At 40.9% G+C, this 16,687-nt stretch overlaps 1 protein-coding gene across 1 annotated transcript in view; it reads left to right on the forward strand.

The window, feature by feature from the left end:
• Positions 1-16,687, forward strand: part of sema3h (sema domain, immunoglobulin domain (Ig), short basic domain, secreted, (semaphorin) 3H) — a 52,634-nt gene that overhangs the window by 14,329 nt on the left and 21,618 nt on the right. The window contains exons 2-8 of the mRNA XM_035657195.1: positions 6,362-6,516; positions 10,793-10,855; positions 11,508-11,627; positions 13,256-13,349; positions 13,949-14,068; positions 14,812-14,957; positions 15,737-15,851. Coding sequence (XP_035513088.1) covers positions 6,362-6,516; positions 10,793-10,855; positions 11,508-11,627; positions 13,256-13,349; positions 13,949-14,068; positions 14,812-14,957; positions 15,737-15,851 — 813 coding nt within the window. The remainder of the gene's footprint in view (positions 1-6,361; positions 6,517-10,792; positions 10,856-11,507; positions 11,628-13,255; positions 13,350-13,948; positions 14,069-14,811; positions 14,958-15,736; positions 15,852-16,687) is intronic.

Raw genomic sequence — 16,687 nt, forward strand, 5'->3', positions numbered from 1 at the left:
CATGGAGCAGACGTCGCCAGATTTCGGTGTCAGAAAATTGGCTCTGCTCCATACTTTCAAGTGGCAAGTTTGGGAAGACAGTTTTGGGGAGCCGAGATGTCATTTAAAAAGAAATCCATTTTTGAATTCAGATGCTTTCTGAAAAGGCTGGCCGAGTTGGAGAACAGATTGCTCTCGGGTCGATTAAAATCGCTCACAAAACTGGCCACAGACGAGAATACTGAAAGTTTCACTAGACAGCTTGTGCCTTATGACGTTAGCTCAGAAGCATTCATTCGAAGTGTATTGTTAGACTGTGAGGGTGAACTTTGGGTTGGACTTTCCTGACCGTGGTGTGGTTATTAGGTGTCGAAGATTTAAGTTTAGGTCGCTGGCGGGTGCTGTGTGTTGAATACCCTGTTTGAATGTTGGGCATGACAATAGGCCAAAGGCTGCGGCTTACACATGATGCTTTTTTTGTGTATCCTTAAATATCTGCTAAATGTTAGTGTTGGTTGATGAGTATCGGTGTGTGTGTGTGTGTCGTGCCCTCTCATTAACGTAAATGGCTGTTGGATGTCTTGAAAAAACACTCCATTATTCCAAACTGGCCCTCCGGTGGTTCCACCAAAGTTTGAATGAGGAGTGTGCGCCAAAGATCGGATTCATCTGGCTGTGGTGGTGACGTCGGGAGGTGTGGGGGGGTAGGCCAAGAGACACCCCTCGCACACCACCCAACACACACCAGACACCACCCCCCACAAATTATTCTCTGCCATGGTTTGGCTGTTTGCCAAGGGCAACTGTCCCAAGAGTAAGGGTGGCGGTGGGTGCAGCTGCGTGGTTTGCGTTGGTCAGCAACTGATGGTCAGGAGGGTGTTTGGGTGCTGGTGCTGTTTCACAACTGAGTCAAGGGTGTGTGGGTGTGCGTGCGTGTGTGTGTGTGTGTGTGTGTGTGTGTGCATGGTGAAAAGAAGAATGTGTGTTTTTTGTTCATACTGAATAAGAGCCATTCATTGTGAGGTCAAGATGGGAAACATTTGACTGGGGCAAAATTTTCCAAAAATTCTTTGTGATGGCATGTGCAGGATAAAGAAAGTGAGACGCATTTGTGACCAAACTGAGAGATTTCGTTGGTGTGTGTGTGTGTGTGTTGTGTGTGTGTGTGTGTGGATGCTAAATCTAAATTTGTTGAACACAAGCATGTGCTGCTGACTCACCAATTGTACTCCCTTTCTATCTTTGCAAATGTATATGTCTGTGTGTGTGTGTGTGTGTGTGTGTGCTTGTGTGTTTACAAAGCAACTCTCAGTTCCCTCTTGCAGATCTGAGTGTCATCCTCCTTGCAATAATGTTGTTTTAATGCACTCCCAAGTGAGGACATGAGCTGGAATCAGCCTGTCTGACCCAATAGGATCTTGTGACGGTAACAGACGCTGAATGTCGCTGGTGTTTCCACTGCAGAAGCGATTTCACATTCAGTTAAGCTCAGCTTTTCCCTTTATATTGAATTAGGGGAGGTCATGCTGATGTTGTGGCGCACACACACTGTAATTCAGATGAAGTGCTGGATACGCAGGGCAAGGCACAAATGGTTAGATTCCCCCGTGAAGAGAGTGGTGGAAACGTCTCACCTTCGAATGGAAGTTGTTAGGTTGTAGTTTCAAAGTAAGAGTTTAACCTGTGAAACAGGAAGAGCAAATGACATTGCCTTGTTATGTTTTGAAAATTGGAATAAATGAGTTTGTAATCTTTAGAAAACGGGTTAAATGATGAAAAAAAAAGCTGAGAGAAAAAAGGATTTTCAGGCAACATTCTTACAAAATCATGAATCCTACTGGATATCAGTTGTTTTTACCTTTCTTCGTAAACCGTCCAGTTTTTCCACTTATTTGACGCCCTGCTGCTGCACAGGAATTGTTTGGAAGAAAATTGTACCCTGAATTGTTTCAACCTGAGGCTGACTAAATGAAAAACCTTGAAGAGAACAAACAGAAAAGTCACGATTCTGTTGAACTCATTGTGCTGTTGACTCACCCACTGGGATTAATGAAGTCAAGATCAGTGTGAAGCAAAACAACCGTACCTCTCTGACCGTTGGCTGAATATTAACAAAGTACCCAGTGGCTAAAAAGCAAGATTCCCCTCTGAGCTTAAGTACAAGTTTCTACTATCTGCCGTTAGTTTGCACAACTTTCCCTTTCCTACTGTGACTATTGTTTTCTGTTTTAGCTTATCTCTCCATTTTCACTGAGTCATGTCTTCTTCTCTTTTTCTCTCATTTCCTCTGCTCATCCATCTCTCGTGTTTTCGCCTGACTGTCAGCATGTTGTGATTCCTCTCATTGCTGTCTCCAGCATCTGTCTTTCTTTCTTCCTCCTCCACTTCTTCATCTTCTTCATCCTGATTTCTCAGCCCTTTTTCTCCATTACTCAATTGTTCTTCTTTGTCATTTTTCTACTCCTCTCTTCTGCCACAGTTGCTTTGTCTTCCCTGCCTTTCGCCTCACCCACCATCCTTCCAATCATCATTTTCAAACCTGTCATGATATAATAATTCCTCTCACTCTCATCTCGCCTTTTGTCTCTTTTTTTTCCTTTCTCACCCCTCTCCTCCTCCTCCTCCTCAATCCACCTATCAATCCATCATTTTTTCCTCGTTATTACTCTACAATTTTCCCGCACGCTCTCGGCTACTCTTCTCCTTCATCCTCCTTTCTCACTTGATTCCACTTCCTCCTCAATCCACCAATATGCCCATCATCACCCCCCACCCTGTCATCGCAACAAGATTTTTTACAGGCGCTCTCTCCTCTACCCTCATCAACCTTTCCTGCCCAATCCCCATCTGTCTTTTCCCATTCTTCCTCTTCCTGCTCATCCTCATCATCATCATCCATCCATTTTTATTAATTTCTTCCATCAGGATTTCTTTCACTGTGCTTTCTGCCTTTAGCCCCCCGCCCTTCCCTTTCCTCCTCATCTGTCTATCATTGTGTCATGTTTTGACATTTTTCCTATTCTCATCTCGTAACTGTCTTCACCCATCAGACCGTTTTCATCTTGTTGTCACTTTGCCATGTCATTTTTCTCATCTTCTCTCCCTGCTGCTCCTGTTCCCCCATCTCTTCCTCCTCCTCCTCTTTTTTGCCTTTATCCACCTTTGCCATTTTACTCCCTCACATTTACTTTGTGGTTTATGTGCACAGTGAAAAATAATTTTTTTTATGTAATCGCAAACCAATTTTTCTTTGGTCCAAAAGAAAAAGGGACTTGCAATATTCGGTTTGAATCACACAATTATGTGCCAACAGGAACCGTAAATAAAAGTCACATGGTCTCACAGCATGTAGCTTGTTAATTGGGCCGAGTTGTGGAAACCTGTCATCCCACCTTGTTAGACATTTTGATGAATTTGGATAGGGTCCAAATAAATCTGATTCAAGTTCCTGTAAATGTAGTTAAGCATGATGGAGTTTTCTGCACTCCCTTTGTCTGTTGCTCAGACCAGTTAAAAGCACATGAAGTGGATGAGTATGAACTTAAGGCTGTAAAACACATGAATGCAGCACTTTTTCTGGAGCCTGGAGGTAGTTACTAAAGTGAGAATATTCAGACTTGTGGGACTGTGTGGAGCTGAAATAGGGTAACCAAGCAGCACCTGCATTGCCTGACTATTATAGGTTAAGGTACCTGTAAATTTAATGTTTGGCCGGCATGACACTGGCACTATTTAGACCTTTCATGGACTTGTCTTTTTGGCTATTATGGTAATTTCAAACAAAACGCCTTGTGATCAAAGTAATCCTGTTACAATGCACAGCAGAGTATGCAACAGAGACCATTACCAATATCCAGAGTGGTGGGTGTGAAAGGGTTAATGCTTCTTTAATTCAGTAAATCCATATATTACAGGATATGTGAATTGACTAATAAGTGAATTTACTTTTCTGCCTCTTATCCAAGTCTGAGTTGTGGTACAGGCAGGTTGAGCTCAGTAGCTCTTCCTGGGAGATGCCAAGGCGTTTCCAGATGGAGGTGGAATATAAAATCCCTCCAGTTTGATCTGGGTCTGCCCAATTGTCTCCTCCGAGTTGGATATGGCCAGAATACCCTCACAAACAAGATGCTAGGACTTGTCCTGGTCACTTCAATACAATATAGAGTTTGGGGTGCTCCCCTCCTCACCTAGCGTGAGAGTCTGAATGGTCTTGCTCACCTGAACAAACTCATGTTGACATTATTTTGCCATTTATGTCTGCCTCTTGCCATCTCTTCATCTATCCTTGTATTTCATATTCAGTTTGTCATCATTTTATGGTAATTTTTTCTATTAAACCCACATGCCAACTAACATGATACTTGGCATAAAAAGAACAGATACAGCAGAGTGTTGAAGGTATTCATTCATCACATCACACATCCTTAGATCCCACATCTGCTCCAGTGAGCTCTAGTTTAGATAATTGCCACGTGTTTGGAGAGGCAAGGCTGTTTGGGCAAAATTTAAAGAATAAGGGGCAACCACAGTGATGTGTCAGCAAAAATACTTTGGTTTTGATGGATAGATTTCTGTTTGTTGGGCTGTAAATCTAGTGGGCAAAGCAAAGGCACTGTAAGAAGAAGTTGTGTCTTTGTGTTTTGTAACCCTTTGATAAGTCAGGATAGTGTTGGCTAATTACAATATCTTTTTCATTTCCATCTAAATCAAACTTGAGAATAACTCAGATTGGCAAAACAGAAAGAAGTTCAACAGGTTTTAACGTTATCAGATTGCACTGAAATCTGATGGAGACAGATACATCAACAGCCATGTCTGTACAAACACAAAAACAAATTAGTTAGCTTTCTAGCTTGGTTGACATTGGTAGAAAATGTTGCATACATACTTAATGTCAACACCCTGTATATTTCAGTGGGGAGCTGCTGGGTTTGAATGATAGATTCTCACTAAAGCTGCCCATGCTGCAAGTTAACGCCCTTGGGGTGCTGTAAGGAATATTGACCAAATCATTTTCTGTATGCTCTTTGTGTCAGTTCAGATTCAGCTGCTTGAAGAAACTGTGTGTTTGAGAGGGGTTATCCGTCACTGCAAAGGAAGAAGCCACACATGAATGCCAACCACCAAAACTATACATTATCTCTCCTTTAATAACAGCGAGCTGAGTTTGCTCCCACCGTGAAAGATCCTTTATATCTCCTTTAAATCATCTCCTGAGTGAACCAATATTGTGTGCTAAAGCTATACTGGGCAACAATTTATGTTAATTACAAGTTGTATTATCATCCCATTTCTCCTTAGGGTCTGGTTTAGATTGGAAGTTTTACTCTTAAGCCTCTCGTCCCTTTGGTATCATTTGAAGCATGGCAGAATGGCCAGGTTGCTAAACAACAGTAAACTGTGTGCAGTTTACTAACATTATGGGCCCAATTTTCTGGGTTTTGAAGTTCAAACAGTTTTCTTTATAAGCTCTTTCTGCCTTTCACTGCTATTTAGAGCTGCCAATGTGTGAAGCCATGCCTGGTGCTGCTTTAAAGCCTATATGTTTATGCTTTTAGCTTTGCGAGCAGATGCCAAGTCCAATCCACTGAAGAACACTTGGCAGTTAAAATATGAAAGTTAACACGAGACAGACGGACGTGCGATGTTCTCATAGTTCTCATAGTTTACATGGTGCAACAGTGCAATCATCTAAAAAACATTTCATCTGCTCGCTCGTTATCCGTGCTTTCAGAATCGCTCGCTATCATCCAATCTGTCTGGAGATGCAGTTCAGGTGTAGTGGGTCTGTATGTAAGTGTGTGTGTCTGTGTTTGTTTATTCACAAAAGATATGTTACAGATTATTTGTTTGACCCGTATGTCCAGTGTGATAAGAGATATGAAGCTGTAAGACAAACAACTGACAATTGCGTGTGTGATAGATACTGTAGGTGTGGGAAAGTTTCTGTCTTTGTCCAGTATGTCAGTTTATCTGATTGTCTGTCTGTTGAAAAAAACTAGCCTCACAAACTCTTAAACAGATGGATATTGAGTGTCTTTCTTATTATTTTATGTTTTTGTTCCTTATTGTTCCAAATTTTCCCATGAGAACTATAAAACTCTAATCTACTTTCCCCTCTATGGAGGGTTAGGGGAGAGTTACTTTAACCTACCATAAACCTTTAAATGATTATGAAATATGCCGTGACTGTGTGAAAGTTTTACTAGCTTAGTGTATGCGCACTGCTGCCAGCATGTCATATTTATTTCAACCTAGCCATTTTGCCTGTTTGCCAATTTCAGGTTCATTCCTTGTATATTACCTCCACATATTTTTTGCACATTTTCAAAACTGATTTAAATCCCTCATGTCCCGTCACCTTCTTTTCCCCCCTTGTCAGAGCTGATTCAGAACGGCCGCCTGCTGACGCTGCCCCTAGTGGCCGGAGACCTGCATTCCCTGCTGCCTGACGAGGATGGGAGGCATCTGTACGTGGCCATGAAAGATAACCTGCTGTCTACCAGTCTGGATGACATAACACAGAACCCACGCAAGGTTAGAACACAAACATTCACATACCATCCGATGCAAGGTATGATACAAAGATGCGGCAGACATACACATGGTTGCATGAATGGAGATACACATGAAATACACACATAAACTACAGTCAGATTACAGCAGATTCAGATAACTCGTGTCAGGGGCCAGGGCTCTGATGGGACTACTTACTGATGATATGAGGAAGAGGAATGTCACAGCCCTCTGACTAATATCCCCTTGGACTGCCTATCTTTCTCTAATTCCTTACTGTATTACAACAATAGACATATCTTAGTTTCTAATGTTCTCTGCTTTGAACCTTGATAAACTCTTTTTATCTTCACTTTTCCTGTAGAAACACAGTGTTTTAGTGATTCAATTACAGCATCTTCCACTGTCTCATCTTTCTACCTCATTCCAAATTGGCTGCCTTTGCTTCCAGCCAGTTTGGTACAACTGTATTTGGCCTGATGACCATATCTTCTGATATAACCTTTGAAAAACATGCTATTTGTAGGATCTAAAAATGGTGAAAAGCTCCTCTGTTGCCTAATTTGTGTCCAAAGCTCACAAATAGATAGCAACATAATAGCTTCGAGACAGGCCACAAGTTATTTTCTGCACATTTCCTGCAATCCTACTTCCACCACTCAAATGCCTCTGTGTTGTCAGTGTTGGAGAGGCAATTTGCTTTTAGTCAAATTACATTTGACATTTTTGGCCAAAGGATCACCTGCACTCCATATTTTTGAATGTGTGCAGCCTGTAAATGAAATACTGTGTTTTCTGTAGCCTATTTATTGATTTTCTTATACCAGTGAGTGCTTCCTTGTACAATTTGGCTTCTCTGATGTAGTGGATTCAATATATACATATTACATTTTAAAGCCAGGATTTTCACGTTATATCAATGATATACATTTCTTAGCTTTGCTCCTCTCTTGATTCAGTTGGTCAAGTTCCCGCCCTCAAACATTCCACTCAACCTAATGAGGTTGAGCTAATATTTATGTCGACACACACTAAATCCCTGCAATGGTACACCAATGGTGCAACAAAACATATCAAACATCAGCGTAAACAGTATTCATACTCATAGGAGCCCAAACCAAGATTTTCTGCAGGAAACACAACACCTTTTCGTTTCTTAGGAACATAAAATCTAGGTGTAAATCATTTTAAAACAATCTGCTACTTAAAAAAAAAGATATAAGTTACAGGTTTATTAAAGTATCTGGTTTCGTGCTGCACCTTTTAACATGATATCCAGACTGCCAGACAGACACGTTGATGGTTTGCCAGCCAGTCTGGTTGAGTTCAGGGTCACAGCAAGGACAGCCACAGTGCTGCTTTTTCATAACTCTGCCTTGCCGGATCAAATCAATACCCTCATCTGTCAGATTTACACGCAAGTTATCAGAGAGCCAAACAGGTAGGCAAGCAGACAAACAGCCAGTGAAACAGACAGACAGCAGTCAAGCTGGCCAACCACCCACTCAGCCAGGCAGTCAGCCAACAAAAGGATAGATAGTCATAGTCATCTCATAACTCATAGCTCTGTGCTGGCTCTAAACTTATATATTTGTACATACAGTATTTATAGTCTGTTTATACTGTTCCAGCTTGTGTGCATTTTTTTCCCTTGTGGTGTTAAAACCACTCACAGTGCCATATTCTCAAAATTTCTGTTTATTTTCTCTGCCACTGACATCCACAGCTTCTTATCAGTGCAGCCATGATATTCCTACTTTTCATTTCTTTTCATAACTTTAAACCTAACACATATATGCATATTTGCAGTCCTACTGGCTCAATAAAAGTACAGCACAATACAGAGAGATGGACACGTAAACCAGTTCCTTCAGTCCATTACAGCTCAGGGCCGAGTGCCGAACGAGATGCTGTTGCGTTCAGTCACACTTGTCTTTGATCAGGGCAAAAACCCTCGAGGCATTCCTTGTGTGTGAGTCTGCAGCTGGTAACCCACATTACACAAAGGGTCACCAAGGGATTGAGGGTGCGTTTGTGGCTTTTTGTTGCATATTTGTTCTTTATTCATTCTCCCTACTTCTGCTTTCCTTCTTCTTTCCTCTTCAGCACTGATGTTCTCGACCAAAGGACAGGAATTTCTCATTTCTTAACATCAGTTCTTCCTTGTTTGATTTGTGTAATTCCCCTTTTTTTCCTGCCAGGACCCACATTCTTGTACGTTGTATAAACTGACAACCAGCACGCTCCTCACAGAGGGGTACATTTCCATAAACCAGAGCCTTTACCTAGTGCAAGTCCTTTAGTGGTGGTCCATGTTCCTGTCAGTGTGTGGTATTTCAAGATAAGGGGGACCGTGGTGTCTAATCTAATCTGATCGTCTCAGCTCTGCAGCGGGCTCTGCGGGAATGACTGCATCAGGGAACGATTACTGGACATCCAGAAGAAATAGTTTCCCTGAGAGCGCCATCATTTGTCATTAATTATAGTTGGTGACACATTTTCTAGATTGAAGCAAATTGAGACCTGGAATTGGGGGCGGTGGGGGTAGGGTTGGGGGACGCAGCAGCTTGAGAGTTTTCTGTTGTTTTCTGGGTCAACATCCATGCACAGACCACGTGTCTCATTTCTTTCACTATTAATGATCTGGCTTGAAAGCTGAGAGGTGGCCTTTAATTTGGCTGATATTTTGCCACTTTTGATTTTAAAGTAATGTGAACCAAAACAAAATGTTTAGTTTCTGCAGTTTCTTCAGTTATCTTTCAATTTGTGTGGTATGTAGAGATAAGGCAGGACGATCCCTTATCGTATCCATTTAATCTCTGCTTCACCGTTCTGGTCTCTGAGGGAATGACTGACTCAGGGAAATATTTATATTAGTCATGTAGCTGCCTTTAAAACTAACCCTCACCTCTCTCTCTCTCTCTCTCTCTCTCTGTCTGTCTGTCTCTGTGACATGCCTCTATTATTTCCTGCTGTATTGGCTTGACATGAAAGCAATAGAATAATCCCTGTTTATGCAGTGCTTATATTAAACACTGATTAAGTTTACATGCACACAAACAATGCCATTTCATCATCCATGATCTAATTAAAAAATAAGTATTTTCATGGTTGATTATCTTACGTGAATACAGGATGAACTAATCGATTAAAAAGAAAGAAGAAACCCAAACAGGCCTGAAGCAAATGTAACCTGATTCTGACACAACCTGTGGTGGTTTTTATTCAGACATAGTGACTCAGACAGTTTAAAAAAGTAGATAAACACTGTCTCATGCCATCACAAAAGACTTAAATCTATTAATGTCTCCATGTCTGCCCCTAAGCCACAGTTGGAAACACCTCAATTTTGCCAGTTACATTTGAGAGGTTCCATTGCTTGTCTCATTTCTGCATTACAGAGGTTGGAAAAAATGTTTATTTTGGAACAGTGTGTCATTTATTTTCTTACTTGGCAGCAATGTACATGACAAAGAGCCAACATACAATGAAAGAAAGAATTAAAGAAAATGAAATATAAAGTACAATGAACTGGACTGTGGGCTGACATGAGGTATGTATGTAGGCTTCTGTGTGGGCAAACTGTCTAACCAAAACAAATTAGAAAACATTCTTCTTTTAATAATAATAGAAACAAAATAAACCCCAACCCCAACCCTTCAGTGCAATGGGTGCTCTTAAATGTTGTCTAAAATAGCATCCTAACCATGGAGTCTCCAATACCGCCACCCTCAGCTATGATTTACTGCTGTAACGAAACAATTGGCACCACTGGAATTGGTGCAATCACACAAATAATAATGAACAACTTTAACAACAAACCTTATGATTAGGGTTTCCATTTACAAGCACTGTAACCAGGTATGTGATATAATATGAATGATCATCTTTTTGTTTTATTCAAAGTAATGGCAGTAGTTGCGTTATGTGCACATGTAATTGTAGCTAAGGGCTCTGTAGTCACAGCCAAACGGTAGATTAATTAGTCATGTTGCCACCATCACTGTTGCTCTGACAGTTTGGCTCATCATCAAGACCCAGCAGTGCTGCCAGTTGGTTTTTATTTTCTCCTCCCTAAAACTGCCTCACAAGAGGTATTAAAACCTTCCTCTTCTCCTCCTGCCTTCTTTCATCTAGATTAGTCATGTTTTGCTGACTCTCCCTGCCTCGCTTCCTCGTAAAGCACCTGCCAAATGCCAAAAGCCTTTTATCGGAAATTTAGAGTGAGCAATAAAAAACGCTTTTTAAATCTCTTTCTCTCACTCTTTGTTTTCTTTATCTCTCTCACTTTCTGCAGCTGTACTGGCCTGCCAGTCCAGACCGTGTCCAGGAATGTCTCATGGCTGGGAAAGATCCAGAGGTGATTCAACACACATACACAGATACACACACAAACACATCAGATTGCATAAGCAAAGCAACACGTACCACAGTAACTACTGTGTGTTACCATAAATGCTGGTAATAGGTTTTAAAGTCACACAGGGAAGGAAGTACATACATCCTACACAGATATGGATCAGTGGCTTACAGGTCATATCAGCTGCAGTATAACATATACTACCACACAAGAAACCAAAAAACTGTGTAACAAGCTCTGCAACAATAAAACAAGACAGTTGCATAATTGATTACGATCTAGAGCGCAACTAAAGTTCTCATTCATTTAGGAACAAACAAACAAGAGGGCTCGGATGCTGGCTCGGATATCAAGATTCAGCTTAGCTAGATTTATTCAGACAACAAAACGACACGTGCAGGGCAAAATGGTAAAAACAGTTTGGGCAAAGTTTCAGTTCCTAATAAGAAACATGCAGTTGAATTTAACTTGGCTCCTCAGTTTTCAATATTGTTACCTGGTGTTAGAAATACAACCAATTAAAATAAAATTACCCCTACCTTATATATCTAATAAAACAACATTATAAAATACTATTCATGCTACATTATGTCTCACATTGGGTGTCTCTCTCTCTGTCTTTCTGTGTGTGTGTGTCTCTCTCTCCATCCAGCTGGAGTGTGCTAACTTCCTGCGAGTTCTGCAGCCTTTCAATCAGACTCACCTCTACGTTTGTGGCACTGGGGCCTTCAATCCCCGATGTGCTTTCATAGCTACCAGCGTCTTCCGTCAGGTATTACTGCAAACACACACTGCCTGTCACAGTGAGTGAGTGGAAGGGGGATCACTGTACAAAAGTAACAGCATTGTGTTTCTTCATTTATACTTAAATCTTAGCACCACTTTACATTCACACATGTAGACTCATACTGTCTGACATGAGTTCAGTGTCCATACCCAATCATTTTATAGAAGAAAAAGCTCTACTCAGTAACACCAGTGTACTGTGAGTGCAGTGAGAGTTTCTCATTCTCCCAGTTAATCTTTCATTCATATCAGATCAATAATTTAATCTTATGAACTTGAACCAGGACCTCTGGTACTTAGATCAAGTAGCTCTTGAAAAATAAGGTGTGCCAGATTTAGTAGGCTACAGCAGTTTATTCAGTGTATCACATAATGCATGCAATATTAAAGGATTTAACTACTGCACCTCCAAATACAACATAAGTGCAGGATTTCCCAGTGGAATATAGTATTTATTTGTGAACAAAATATAACTGGCCTTTTCTCCCCAACACATCCAAACAGCTGTAGCTCCTTAGCCAGCTAGCCTGCAAGCTAATTTCAGACATACTATAATCCTATAATAGAATATATATAAACAAATATTAAATATATAACATGATTAATTGCAAAAAAAGTTGACTTGAACATGTTTTTTTTAAATACTGAAGCAATGTTTTTCCTGCCACCCACCATCCCAGTCCCAACCCCTATACGCAGGCTATCAGCGGGGCTGAAATATCATATGTGTGGCGTCTGCCCCTATGCCCATATATCTAACAAGATTCACCCTGTGCCATGTGTCTGTAAAATATACAATGTACCTTTTGTCACTGAGGCCGCACTATAGGGGCTACTGGACACTGTAGATTTTTTTTATTTGAAATATTTAAGGTAAATTCTAAAGTGTGTCTCCTTTGTAAATCCACACTGACTAGTTGGTAATTTCTCATAATTTAGACACATATGGGTTATCGTTTTGTCAGAAATAGGTTAATGATTCTAAATTCCCTCAGTTATGGGCGTCTGTGTGTGTGTGTGTGTGTGTGTGTGTGTTTGTGTGTGTGCGTGCTTGCATGTGAGGTTTAACCTTGTGCCAGTTGTGTGTGGGAGTATGGTATCTGCGTGTGTGATTTTGTGTCTGTGTGGGTATGTGCATTCTTGTTGTGCAGTTTTATTCTTTTGAGGTTGCATGCATACCATTTATCAGTGTGTATGTATGTGCACGCATGTGTGTGTGTGTATTCATGCATGAGAGAACTGCTAATCCCATGAAAGGCCGTGTGAGATCAGAGAGGTTCAGACATGGTGCTTAGAGGAGCTGGTAGTGCTGACTGGTTTAAGACTGGACTTCACACATTTTAAAATCCCTCCACTTAGCACGATTACCCTCAATTAACCACTCTGTCTGTGCGTGCGTGTGGGTGGCAGCCTAGTTCAGCTGCCTGAAAAAGTCTGAATTCACAGAATTAATGGATGACACTAATTATTTATGAATTAAAGAATGAATGAAAGAGTAACAACTTGTCAGTCTGCCCAAACAACTTGTTCTCCCTTGACTGTCTTCTTCTGTCCAGCTGATGTTCTCTGTTTCTGTCTGCGTGACATCTGTTTCTGTTTTGGTTTATTTGCCAGTCAGAGCACCAGACTCTCTCCTACAGCCAGACAGAGTGTGGGAAGGGGAAATGTCCCTACGATCCGTTCCAAAAAACAGCCTCGGCTGTTGTTGGTAAGTTGACCGTCTGTTTCCTCAAAACACAACTCAAATAAATGAGGAATTTAAGTTATCATATGATCAGCTACAACTTGTCTGAGAGGTTTTGGCTAGGTGTGGATGACCAGTTTTACCTGCGCAAAGACAAATGAATCAAACAAACAACTAAAAAACAATATGGGTTTGTTGTTGCAGCAGTGTATGACATCCTCTGCACACTACTTACTTTGTTAATATTATAATTAATATTTTTTCTTCCACAATGCCACCTAAACATAGAAAATATTATGTGGAGAGGAATCCTGTTCCCGCAGCAAAGTTAAAATGCAAATGTATTTGTAAGATATTTTATGAATTAGATATACTCATAATGTATGATGACTTAAAACTCATTGTAGCCATGACCAAAACCTATCCTAAAATGAACCAAAACAACCAACTTGTTGTCACAAGAAATGTGCGGATTAGTTACAGTATGTCTGCAACAAGAGTATAATAAATTTTACTTGGAGGTCATATGAACCATTGTAAGAATATGTAGGAATGAACCTCAAATTCAGATTGACAATCTGTTCTGTTCTGTCTCACCTAAGCTTTTTTGTTATTCTGCGTAGATGGAGAGCTGTATGCTGGGATCACCTCAGACTTCATGAGCCGGGACTCTGCCTTCTTCCGCAGTCTCGGCAGCCGTCACGTCATCCGCACTGAGCAGTACGACTCCACCTGGCTGCAGGGTAAGAGCAAGAAAACATCAAAGAGAACCAAAAGAAAGTAAAACACTTACTTAATGGTCAGATGCCACAGCAGAAGTTTCTGCTTATGCAGAGTTTTAGTACATCTGCAGATGAAGAATTTCACTTGAGTCATTCTTCTTTCAGAACACACCAAATAAAATGGCCTTGCATACAATTAGTATGCTACCCAGGATTTGTCTTCATTGCCTTGTTTGTAACGTGTTCATGGTCACCCATTTGAACTGTGAGTCATAGCTCGTTAGAACTAAAACATGTGGCACATTGCTAACAATCAAATGATCCATAATGATAATAATAATATCAGTAACATTTGAATTATAAATCAAAGAGCTACTCCTCCAATACGTATCGATACTGTTTCTACATTACTTTCTCAGAACCTTCTTTCTCTTTACTTCTTGCATTGTAAACTGAATATTCTGAACGACAGTGAACTGAATGTCTTTTGCTCTAAATCAACATCTCTATAACCATCTCCTGCACACCCGGTTGGTGTTTTATCAGGCCAGTGAGTCAACGTCTGCTTCTGATAACAACAAGATACATGTTGACTCTCTCTGCTGTTTGTAAACTCAGTTGTACCTCCATCGTCCCTTTGCTCTATCTCTATTCCTTGTACACTCCTACATGCATATTACGTGCCTATCAGCAGAGGTGGATTGTGTTACAGTTGATTTATAATTTACCTGTCTTACTCTGTCTTACTCTCTCTCTCTCTCCAGATGCCCAGTTTGTGCGGGTAGCGCCGCTGTCTGAAACTGATAACCCAGAAGATGATAAGGTCTACGTGTTCTTCACTGAGCGCGCTCAGGAGGCAGAGGGGGCTGCTGGGAAGGTGCTCTACTCCAGAGTGGCACGTGTGTGCAAGGTATGGAGCGCATTCGTTAGAGAAAGGTAGAGACCAGGTTTGTGTGTGTGTGCGTGTCCTCATATCAGAAACTGTCTGCATGTAGTTTACATAAACATGTGTTTTGCCTGGACAGGTAGAGTACGTACGTGCTGGTCAGTGTATGTGCCTGCCGAGGTGTGTGTTTACGTAAAAAGCAACTATGTGTGATTGGATGTTCCTGCTGGCTCGTATAGATAGCCCTTCTGAACTCTGTGTATAGGGGACTGTTTATGTTTGTCACTATCACTGTGTTGTCCACTGTGATACACTGCTAATGTTTGTACTGTGTGCCTATTTATGTGGATATGTGTAAACATGCATTCATGTGTTTGCCTCCTTATGTGTGCAGGTCTGTGTGTTCATGTGTTGGACTAAATTTAGAATTTTTTTTTATCTTATATATCTATCACATTTTACTGCAGGATTTAATATAAAGTTAGTATGTAAAATTATGTGTTTATTTGATAGGGCATTTTAGTTGTGACATACTGTAAAATAAAAGTAATATTACGTATCATGATCATTGAAAATATAGTTTAGTAGTAGTAGTAGTAGTAGTAGTCTTCATACTAGACTTTATATTCTTTATTTGGCTAGTCCTTCTGGGATTCACATGCAATTTTTTTAGAAATAAAAATAAACAACATCTGTTTTTGCATTCTTTGAATTTCTTTAAAGTTGGTTGTGTGTGCACAAGAGAGAACAATGAGTGATGACTGAAGATAGACGAGATATTTGTTCTTTTATGTTGTGTGTAGAATGACATCGGAGGCCAGAGGAGTTTAGTCAACAAGTGGAGTACTTTCCAGAAGGCTCGTATGGTGTGTTCAGTCCCAGGACCAGACGGCCTGCAGACACACTTCGACCAGCTGCGTGAGTACACACAAGCATCATATGACAAAAACATTACATCCACAGTAAAACTAATTACATCAGACAGGCCTCAACCACTGGAGCCAGCCACTGAATGCTTCACAAAAGAGGTAGTGAGATCAGTTACTCAGCCAGTCTGTGTCTGTTTGTGTTTATGGGTGGCATGAACCAAGAGTTGGAGCTTCTTCCTCAAATTTTTCAACGCAATGAAGGAGAGTTCACAGAAACTTAGAAGTGCTCAACCACAGCTTCAGTGTGTGTGTGTGTGTGTGTCAGCATGGCTCCACTGTTACCACGGTGATCAACAGCCCTGTCGGTCACCTTGGGTTTGTCTTCGTGCCTCAGCCTTGGTAACCACGGCAACTGGCCTCAACATTTGGTTGCTGTGGATTTATTCATTATCAAGGATTCGCGCCAGTGTCCTCCGTTTGGCTGTGCGTGTGTGTCCTCTCAGGAGCAGGTCTATGTAGGCATGAGTCTTTGATGTGTATTTTGAGTGATTTAGGATGTTAGCCTGTGTTCGCTCTCTGTATTTGTCAGTCTGAACCCGTTTCTGCAGATGTACTCTTTTCTGCATTCACCAGCGCTGCTGCACTGGCAATTATTACCGTAACACAACATTATTACCTTATCAGTGGTGATGAACACATTACTACCAGTGTTTGAAGGGCAATCGCCTGCCTTCAGTGTTATATGACATTTGAAAGGCCCTACGCACCCACACAGGTGTCTTGAGTTGCTGAGTACTGAGTTGCAACGTATTGATAAAAATGTTTTTTATCTGACTCAGCTATAATGAAAATGTCATGAAAATGACAGGCAGTTGTAAAGACATA

This window comes from Morone saxatilis, unplaced genomic scaffold (genome assembly GCF_004916995.1).
Source record: "Morone saxatilis isolate NCDOM2014 unplaced genomic scaffold, NCSU_SB_2.0 Contig15, whole genome shotgun sequence".
Taxonomy (NCBI): domain Eukaryota; kingdom Metazoa; phylum Chordata; class Actinopteri; family Moronidae; genus Morone; species Morone saxatilis.